The sequence below is a fragment of the Lepisma saccharinum genome, chromosome 19 (assembly GCF_977018435.1).
Source record: "Lepisma saccharinum chromosome 19, izLepSacc3.1, whole genome shotgun sequence".
Taxonomy (NCBI): Eukaryota; Metazoa; Arthropoda; class Insecta; order Zygentoma; family Lepismatidae; genus Lepisma; species Lepisma saccharinum.
Genome location: NC_139247.1, coordinates 4,332,496 through 4,343,663, shown reverse-complemented (window position 1 = coordinate 4,343,663; position 11,168 = coordinate 4,332,496). Strand labels below are relative to the sequence as shown.

At 39.2% G+C, this 11,168-nt stretch overlaps 1 protein-coding gene across 1 annotated transcript in view; it reads left to right on the top strand.

Annotated features, from left to right (window-relative positions):
- Window positions 1–242: 242 nt before the first annotated feature.
- LOC146002758 (uncharacterized) overlaps window positions 243–11,168 on the top strand; it is a 57,857-nt gene continuing 46,931 nt past the window's right edge. The window contains exon 1 of the mRNA XM_083140694.1: window positions 243–419. Coding sequence (XP_082996820.1) covers window positions 294–419 — 126 coding nt within the window. The 5' untranslated portion in view covers window positions 243–293. The remainder of the gene's footprint in view (window positions 420–11,168) is intronic.

The following is an 11,168-nucleotide window of genomic DNA, read 5'->3' as shown; positions in this document are numbered from 1 at the left end:
CCCACACCAATGATGTACATCATTTTGTTCCAATCCCACAGTACACTATGGGAGAATATTAATTTCAAAATTAATATGTTTGTTTAGCAAGGATCTTGAATTGAGATTGTTGATATAAAAACATATGTTCTTTATGAAATAAATCTAGTTGAACTGGTGGAACATATATAGCCTCTAATATAGTTTTTTTTTTTTACTGTTGTTATTGTGGGGAAGGACAAATTGCAAGTTCTGCAGTTATATGGGATATCCAAGGGAACGAATTTTCCTTTGTTTTCTACATTTGAAAAATAATGGAAGTTTTAAAGTGCATATTTTGCTGTCAATCCGTCAATTCTACTTGCGGCGTGAATATTAAGAATCCTGATAGAAATGGAATATCAGTGCTTGACAAAGTTAAGTGTTGCCTTGGAACTACGGTAAGATATCATTATCCACGGCTGTTTGGTTATAATACATTGACTCGCATAAATATTCCAGCATATGTGAAGGGCAATATTTTTGTATTTTGGTACCAGTTAGATAAGCCGGAGACACATTTAACTCGTTTATTTTCGGAGCGATTTTACAATACAGGGAATTTCTCCATTTTGTTTGAAATTCGGCATACTCACTAATTTTGGCCCCCTAATCACGAATCTGCAGTCAAAATTTGGCGCTCACACGTGGAAATAGCAAAATAATCGAAATTAAGTTCTTATTTCCACACCCTCGATTTCCGAATTTCCCGCCGGTTCCGGGCTTCGCCCCTGGGGTAATCGACCTACCGCCCCCAACCGCTGTCGCGGCCCCGCCTATATCTATAGACTCCCTGTTAAGGGCATGTTAGAAAGTGGCCGGATTCACCTGCCCCCAAATAAGTGCCAAATTTTAAGTGCAGATTCGTGATTAGGAGACCCAAATTAGTAAGTAACCGAAAATTCAAACAAATTGGAGAAATTCCCTGTATTGTTAAATTATACCTTATTTTCAAATAAAATTCATTTCTACTTAACTCATATGCATAGCGGAACATTTTTCAACTTTGGATCACTTTTTTTTTCCATGAAAAAAGCGTTATTTTAAACACTATAATTATTTATTGGTCGTTGCTAATTCGGCGGGTAAATCTTGACTCACCTTGTCTATCGTCAGCTGTAGTGCAGTGTTTCCAAACTTATGAACCGATAAATGCCGCACAAACTATTCACAAAAGGTTTTTAAGCGAAAATTGATCCACAAACCATTCACGGAAGGTTAGGTTAGGCAAGCAGAAAATTGAATTGAAAAAAAAAAAAAACGCTCACACGTCATCTTGTAAAACTACCGCGTGGTTGTTACACTAACACTTATTAACCGAAAAATGATTATTAATCCACAAACAATTCACGGAAAGTTAGGTTAGGCAAACAGAAAATTAAATTGGAAAAAGGTTAGGTTAGGTTCTGTAAGGTTAGGCAAACATAGTTAAAATTGTTTTTTAAAATTAGAAAAATTGAAGATAATTTGTTTTTTGGGACATTCAAATTCTTTGACAATTCCATGGTGAATTACAAATTCTACTGGATCTTCAACGCCGTGCAATTTCACCACGCATCCTGTGCACGTCATGTCGCAAGTTCGTATTCAGAAATGATGAACAGTAACGCACGTTTATTTACGTTCTACAACTGTTACACAGTTCCAAAACACGTATTTTTAAACACTGACCGGTTGTTACGTCATTAACCGCACGCAAAAATTTGGTTCACGTAGTAGACAGACATCATGGGAACAGCTTTCGTGCATCGGATTGAAATTAATGTTGAAAATTACATGATTTACCAGCAAAAAATATAAGTGAGGGGAAAATACACTTCCAAGACCTTCCTAAAGTATAAATGAACTCATTTCGGTAAGTACTTTCTCCTGTAAAATTGAAGAAATACGTTTTGTGGAAACGAAAATTTTACCGCTACCCATGGATGGTTTTTGGGGCTAAAGTGAATGGTTTGTGGGACTAACGTCAATGGTTTTTGGGGCTAACGTCAATGATTTAATAATTACTCTTTATGTCAAAAATTGAACTTTTTTTTCGCGAACAAATCAAAATAGCACCTTGAAGAATCTTTCGCAATGCAGGATAGGTAAGTACAAATGTTAAAAATGACGAAATAAACGAGTGAGAGGTGTTGGGATGCTATCGAAGTTTTACCCTTCGTGCAGATATTTTCTGTCATCGTAGAATCTTCTGCAGTGGTAAATCATGTGTTTTTCACGATATTACTACGACCACTATGTTTGCCTAACCTTGCCGTGAATGGTTTGTGGGGCTGTTTATGAATGGTTCGTGGGGCTATCTGTGAATGGTTCGTGGGGCTATCTGTGTATGGTTCGTGGGGCTATTTATAAATATTTTTGGGGGCTATCGTGAATGGTTGTTGGGGCTATTATTGACATTATTTACGTCAAAAGACGTGAGAAAAGCAATATTTCACCTTAAAGAATGTTTCGGAATGCACAATAGGTAAGTACGAATGTAAAAAGAGACGAAATAAGCGAGTGAGAGGTGTTCGGGCGAATGACACTTAATGAATAACCTTTAAATACTACGATGATTCTCCATAAAAAGCAATTGAGAACCATGTTTCTTTCGCAATTCACTACGAGCTTTCTTGTCGTGCAACAGTTTTCCTACTTTGTGTTCTGACGTTAGACGAGGAATGCCTACGAGGTTAGGTTAGGTACCATTAGCATAAGTACAACGAAGCATTATTATTTACGCTAAGAGAACTAAACACACCAAAATTGAAAAGCTTTCTGTCTTGACGTCGGAACACAAGGTTGGTCAAGTATTGTGAGATAAGTGAGACACAATACCAGCGTTGCCACACTGTTGCGTTCTCAGTTACATTTTCTTCAGCATGGAGGAATGGCGGGATACACACGTCAGACGAGGAATGCCTACGAGGTTAGGTTAGGCCTGTTAGATTAGGTTCCATGATCAAAAATGCAATGAAATATTATTATTTCGTTTGATTAGGTAAGTTTGGCAATGGTGCATTGCACGCTGATTTCTTCATGTTGGGAAAATGGCGTCTTCCGTAGAGCTGCTGCTGTTGATAGGGTTACGTTACGTTAGGAAAACATAGTTTATTTCATTTTTCTCTACTTTTCCATACTTGACCACCAATTATTACATGCAGATTCGTGATTAGGAGGTCTCAAATACTGAGTAGGCAAAATTTCATAGAAATTGGAGAGTGGTCCGGTATTGCGAACTCCTTCCTTTTTTTTTTTTTTTCCAAAATCTTCTAGGATAAAGAATTGTGGCAATCATTGTCACACTACATCTGAATCTTCGTGAAACTAATGAACCCTGTATGGATTTCTGGAAAGAGTTATATATGGTGGAATATGATTTCATCATGACGTATGCAATTTTTACATGGTTCGATTTCGATTTACGTCTGTTAAAACAACTGCGGAGTTTTAGAGATTACTTACTGCATGTTTCCTTCATGTTCACTGGTTTTTCACTTCCATATACTTCTGTATAATTCTGTACTTTCCAGCAGCCATTCATTTACTATCGTCTTGGTTACAAACAAATTGGTTAGATTAGTTGCGCCAGGTTTAGTTCTCTTAGCATTCCCCATTCATAGAAGGAAGAGGAAGTATAGTATAGTAGTAGGAATGATTGTGGAAGTTTCCTGAAAGTAATTACCGCGGTTTGCTGTTTCAAAAAGTCCAATTTATATGCAAAGAGGATATGAAAGTGTTACCTTGCTCCAAAGTTCTAGTTTTGTACTAATGAGGCATTCCACAGACTACCACCATTATTCACTTGTCGTCACACAAAATTTTAATTAATTTAAATGCTTCCTTGTTACGCTAAATGTAGTGCATTTATTACCTGTTCGATCTCGGGACAACACCTCTCACTTGTTTATTTAGTCATTTTTAACATACGTACTTACGTATTGTTCATTGCGAAACATTCTTTAAGGTGGGATTTTGCTTTTGTCACGAAAATAATTTCAATTTTTGAAATTAACAGTAATTATTGTTCTTCCTTTTTTCGCTTCCGTAACACACAACATGGCGGGAACAGCTTGAGTAGCATTGTGGAATACAGTGTTTCCAACCTTCTTAACCAGAAAATACCTACTTTAATGTTGCTGACTACATTACGTTAACATAGTTAGGTTAGGTAAACATAGTTATAAGAAAAGAGTTCATAGTGGAATTCAACATAAGAAATTCACGGCGTGGTTGGAAATACTGACAGGAGGTTACGTCATGAAACGTACGCAACATCCGGTTCACATAGATGAAGCAACGGCAATTGTATGTCGGAGATATATTTCTCTTCAAAAAGACATGAATTCCCAGTCCAATAGATTCAACGGTGAAAGGAAATACCTTCACGAATTTTGAAAATTTGAACTCATTTCCGTAAGTAGTTTCTTCTGTAAAATTGAAGAAATATGTTGGTCCAAGATCGAACAGTTACCAATGAAATATGGTGCTTGAGAGAGAAGGTGTTTGACTTAACGTTCGATGAGTCCCACCAATAACTAAGATGACTGTAAACAAATAGTTCATGACAAGTAAAGTATTATATTGAAATGAAAACATTCTCAAGGAAACACACAGTAAGTAATCACTAAAACTCCTCAGTATGTGTTAACAGATAAAATCGAAATTGATCCATGTCAAAAATGTGTCCACAGCATGTAGAAATCACCATTAAACAAAAGGAACTTGAGCAGGCACTTTCCAGAGGCTGCGATAGAGCGTCAACGAGTTTTCCCCATGTATGCATTTTCTAGGCTACATTTAAGGGTATATTAAACGTATGTTTACCCTCCTCCAAAACTTTTCTTCTCCCTTGCTTTCCCAGTCACTTTTTTCTGGTGCTGTTACTTCTTCTTGAAGTCTGAACTATTTAAAGCTAGAAGAACATTACATCTTTATCGAGTTTATATGACAAAGATGTGCTGTAATAAAAGTATTGTACTAAGACATCCGTAAAATATTTGTTCCATAACACACCACCCTTACCAGGACACTTCTTGTAGGAAAACCCAAAGTCAACTATTCAGCTCGTTAGTCATGGGTTCCCATCCTTTTAATAACCACAACAAACAGATTAAAAATATATGATGAAAGGCAAGAACTTTCACAGGGTGGCTACTCACCGGGAATTCCTTGAATTCCGGGAATTATTCTTGAATTATTGGTTCCGGGAATTATGCATGAATTGTACGTGAATTTTTCTCCGTAGACGTGAAAAATTGCAACTATCGTTAATGTAAATTCTATTGACTTTATACATATTTATAAATGCCATAAGGCAATTTTTTCACAGTTTAGCATTTATTTTTATGAAGTAAGGAAAAGTAAAGAAAGCTGCGAATCATTTACTTTGTTAGTGCACTTTGCAGAACAATCTATCTGACAGACGTAAAATTATTTCAAGATGATATATCTCGAAGTTGATTGGGTGAATTTGAGTTTGAAATTCTGATACAAGTAACAATTTTTCGTAGATTAATATCCCATATCATGTGTGATTTGTGTTTGTAGTTGTATTTCGAGTCTGAGAATGTGAAATGTTATAAATAACATATGTGTATGTATGTATATGTGTGTGTGTGTGTGTGTGTGTGTAGTATATACGTATAACGCATATGTGTATACATACACACACACACACTGTTTAATTGAATTAAAATAAACATTTTGATAAATTGGAATCACACAGACCCTTTATATTGTTAATATATTTTTGTGGGTAATACATAAGGCTGAGAGGGGGTAATACATAAGGCTGAGACAGAGAAAGCATCTGCTTGTACCCTTGAATTTTTGGAAAGTTTGCCTTGAAAACCGAAAATTATACTTGAATTTTATCAAGGTGTTTGAATGGCCACCCTGTTTCAGAATTAACTTCACAGGGTTTTTGCTGAAAGTCAAGTAATGAGCTTTTTACATTTATTTATACCATACACAGGTCTCGGATTCTTCCCTTTACAGGGTCCGTTCTGAAAGTATCCGAACTTATTTATTTGCAAACAATTTATTGATGACAATTACAACTGCTGTCAATATTCTTCAATGTAGGCACCTTCAGCCTCAATACAGCGAGTATAGCGACTTTTCCACTGTTCACAGCAGTCGTGGAAGTCCTTGACTGACACCCTCTTTAATGCTGCGGTCATGGCAGCTTGAACCTCTTCAATTGAGGCAGTACGCTTCCCCTTGAGCACCCTTTTGACCTTGGGAAACAAAAAGAAGTCAGCCGGTGCCAAGTCCGGGCTGAAAGGAGGATGAGGCAGCATTGCCATCCGTATGTTGGCCAAAAACTCACCTACTAACAGCATTGTGTGAGCCGGCACGTTGTCGTGGTGAAGCACCTACCTGTCGGCAATGTCAGACCGGACAGGCTGGACCCTCTGTCGGAGACGCTGAAGCACTGTTTTGTAGTAAGTTGCATTCACGGTGGTCCCAGCAGGTACAAACTCTTTGTGCACGACCCCCTTCGCATTGAAAAAGACAAGGAGCATCGTCTTCACCTTTGATTTTGACATCCAGGGCTTCTTTTGATGAGGGGATGTGTGGGTGTGCCATTCTGAACTTTGTCTCTTGCTTTCGGGGTCATACTCGAATAGTCAGGTTTCATCCCCGGTTATCACTTGGTCGAGAAACGTTTCGTCACCGTCCACACGTTCCACAATTTCGTGGGCAATTCGCACACGACACAGCATTTGATCGTCCGTCAAAATCTTTGGAACCATTTTTGCACAGATTTTGCGCATGTTCAAGTTTTGGGTAACAATTTCAAAAACTTGCGTTTTCGCCAGTCCTACCTCCTCGACAATCATCTGGAGATTTAAACGCCTGTCTTTGTCTAACAGAGCTTTCACACGGGCCACATTTTTCTCCTTTCTTGACGTGGACAGGCTCCCTGAGCGTTGTTCGTCCTCGACCACCTCCCGTCCTTTCTTGAACGCCGTGTGCCATGTGTAAACTTGCGTGCAGGACACCACTTCCTCGCCGTAAGCCTTCCGTAGCATGGTTAAAGTCTCCGTAAAGTTTTTTTTTTCAATTTAACACAAAGTTTCACAGCATAGCGCTTTTCCAAAGTGTGCTCCATTTTCACCAAATCCACCAACTGCAAATTCTCGACTTGACGTTTTTTCCGTGTACACAACACGAGCGATTGCACCTCAACCACTGCTCGCAGGCAACTGAGCGAGGCCTTGTTTTGAAGGTTAAGGTCCCCACTGCCACCTGCCACAGCTTACCTGAACCCTCGACCCATTCTCACGTCATGCTGCGAACAGTTCAGATACTTTCAGAACGGACCCTGTATGTTCTCTAATTTTACCTTGTACACATAGTTTCTCTAATGTGAACAACATGGGGAACTGCAGCATGGAAGGCAGCATCGGTGGAACCACAGTGATGCTTTGTCAACTGATAGGACACTGCTGAAGTCTGTAAGATCACTCTCCACGCAATCTCTCTCTCCGAATCACACACACTGTCCCTGCCAAAGGGGCCACATTTATACTCACTCCCTCATCAAGTGGGGAAGATCGAAAGTTCTAATTCTATTGGCTTCTTTGAACTACAATCTTGAGAACATGTAGAAGAACCAAGAATACAGAATACTTTAAAATTGAAAATATCTGACTCTAGTTGATGATCTGGCCAGGTCACACACACACACACACTCATTCACACACAAATATGAAATAATAATACAATCACTTTTTACATTGAAATACAAAGTCAAATGCTGTTTGCAACATGTTGTATGCAAGAAAATCACCAAGAATACATATTTTGTGCATGAAAATTCGGTGTATTTTAATATAAAACTAACCATTTTAAGTGCTTTTTTGTGGCTGCTGTTACAATTCAAGCACCCATAAATTTCGTCTACTTACGTGAGTGAGTATGTATTCGTTGTAAACGACGTTTCGGAAGCTTTACTGCTTCCTTCTTCAGGTGGTCGTATTTTAGGCTCGGAACATCAAGCCACGTCGGAGAAGTGTCATGCGAGGATACTAGGTGAAAGGTTTGAGTTAAAAACACTTCATAGTGCTCGACATATACAGAATTAAAACTACCTTTGTTAAAAACCCTTAAAACTCTCGAAAAAACATGTTAAACCACCACCACAGTGTACTTGAGTGGCCGTTGAAAGCCCTAGTTCCCTGCCACGAACCCTTTTTGTTCATCGGGGTTACTTCGGATTTTTACCCCCCCCCCCCCCCCTTATAATCTGTGAAATGCTTTTCAATATTTCTAGGGGCTTTCGTCCCGCATTTCACACCATACTTTTTCACTGTCTTTTCAATTTTCTTCGTGAGTCCTTTACAGTATGAAAAAGTATGGTGTGAAATGCGGGACGAAAGCCCCTAGAATTATTGAAAAGCATTTCACAGATTATAAGAGGATGGGGGGGGGGGGTAAAAATCCGAAGTAACCCCGATGAACAAAAAGGGGTCTATAGGATTGAGTGCGACTGCGGTATGGAATATATTGGACAAACCGGCAGGAACATGCGTATTAGATGGGGGCATGGTGGAATGACAAACAGGTGGATGCACGTGCATGGCTCTCAGCCATATGTCAGAGCTCTGACGTGAACATAGTGGCCACAGCCAGGAGAGGAGGAGCTTTTCAGAGGGTAACAAGTGGAGTTTCCGGGTTTGTTCTTTTCTGTAGACCATTGAACTGAGTGTTTATTTTTTTGTTGTCTTCGTTTCACTTCTAGTGAGAACAATCTAAGTGCATTGCGAAAGAAAATATGCCTAACTGTGCTATTTACGGCTGTAGCAATCATTACAAAAAGACGAAAGGAACGAATATCAAGTATTTTGGGTTTCCTGTTAAAGAAGAAGAATTTTCTTACGAATGGGTATTGGCTTGCAGGCGAAAGGACAAAATACACAATTTTATCTCTCTCTCTCTCTTTATATATATATACAGGGTGTCATTTTAATGGCGCCCACGGACCACGGAAACGTATAGAGGACATCAAAACAAACAACTTTTCTCAGTAACATTTTTCTCGTTGGTGCGTATTTTCGGCACTACAGTCGTTCAAAAAAGCCCGTTTTGCCGCCTGAATGCTGGCAACCACACACAACATTTGATTGCATTTGTGACGTCATATCCCGTCGTGAAGCGATGCGTTCCAGGGTTGCCAGGAACACACATACTCTGTGAAAAATGACATAGCTACAATCAGCCACATTATGTACAGTAACACAAAACGAGAAAACACGTTTTGCAACCTAACAGGAAGTAAACAAACGATACGAAAAATGGTAGAAAGAAAATAAAATTCAAGTGGAAGTGGTCATATCGAATTTTGTCTCAGCTTACATGTCAAATATTTGCAAATCTAGTTACCAAGTTGGCATCTACAATTTAGTCTATCCACTTCGTCCTTGTGATACTAGTTGTCTGTGACACACTGAACAGATAAAATAGAAATGAAAGAACTCAAAATTCCAAACGTAAGTAACAGATAATATAATGTATATTCAGAGCATTATGAGCCAAGTGGCAAAAATGATTGAAAATACAGGGATGTAAGTAGTAGTAATACTACAAGCTTTAAGACGACTATGTGTTTATCTATGCACCGGATACACATGTAATAGTTTGCATCTGTGAACAGGGCAGTATATTCGGTACTGATTCATCATTAGATTGTTACTGTGGTTGTACGTGTTTCAGTCGTAATGTAACAACGTGAACCTCGGATACTTCCGTTATCAGCACAAAAGTACCGCATGGCATCTGGACACAAACCTGTAGATATCAACCTTGCAACGAGATTTGCAAATATTTGACATGTAGTTGGGCGTAAACAGCCACGTGTAAGCTGTAAGTCCAATAAAATTTATTGTTGTTGATATTTTAGATGTAGGCTGAGACAAAATCCGTCATTGACATTTCATTTTGAATAAGTTTTTTACCATTTCTCGTATCGTTGGTTTACTTCCCTCTTCCCCTGAGATGATTGCTGATCTTCTGGCTGGTAGGCTATGATGTTCGGTCTGCTGGACGCGTTTCTCGCTTCGTTTTACAGCTAATAATGTGGTTGGTAGTTTGTCATTTTTCACAACATTTGTGTGTTCCTTGCAACCCTGCCGTGCGCTGTTTCGCCGGAGGATATGACGTCACAGGTACGATCAAATGTTGTGTTGGGTTGCCAGCATCCAGGCGGCAAAACGGTCTTTTTTGAAAGGCTGTAGTGTCGAATCGACGCACCAACGAGAAAAATGTTACTGGGAAAAGTTGTTTGTTTTGATGTCCTCTATACGAATCTGTGGTCCGTGGGCGCCATTAAAATGACACCCTGTATACACACACACACACACACACACACACACACATATGTATAATATATATGTGCATGTATTATGTTCTTTCACATATCACATTTTACGTTGCTTTTCTGCCTACTTGGGCTGATTGCGGCATAAGTCATATGAAATTTGATCAAGGGACAAACACACATACTCTTACCCAGTTCAGGATTCGAACCCGATAACTTCCGTGGCATTATCGCGAGTCAAGAACCCGGCACCCTCAGTCACCGAAGCGACTCACGTATATGTATATATGCAGTCTTAGGTGTGTGTATATTTACATATATGTATGTATACGTACTATACATATGTGTATATATATAGGGTTATTAATGCAGTCTGTGTTATATGCTCTTTCGTGCCTCAAATTTATTTCTAAGTTCCCCGTGCATATAGTACCGTACCATGAAGGCACATTTTAGAGGTTTTAGGTGTAGGGACCCACACATTCTAGATCTCGGCCATTTAGGAGGTGATGTGATCCTTACCATGCTCCAGCCACCTCCCCCCCCCCCCCCCCCCCGTGGAAGGAAGTCTTCTACAGAATACAGCTGGATCGCGAAACAATTATTGCACAGTGAAAACCCTTCCGTTCCCAACACATCTAATGTTTCTTCTCCCAATATGATCAAATGCTTACTCATTTAGGTATCTCCAGTGACATGCCAAAGGGAGGGTTGTTGGGGTCATTACCCCATTTGACACAGTCCTTAAAAAAAAGAACGTCAAAAACAGGTAAATATGGCAAAATGAGGACTGACCACCAAAAATAGTATGCGTAACCCCTCTCCCTGCCGAAAATCGTTG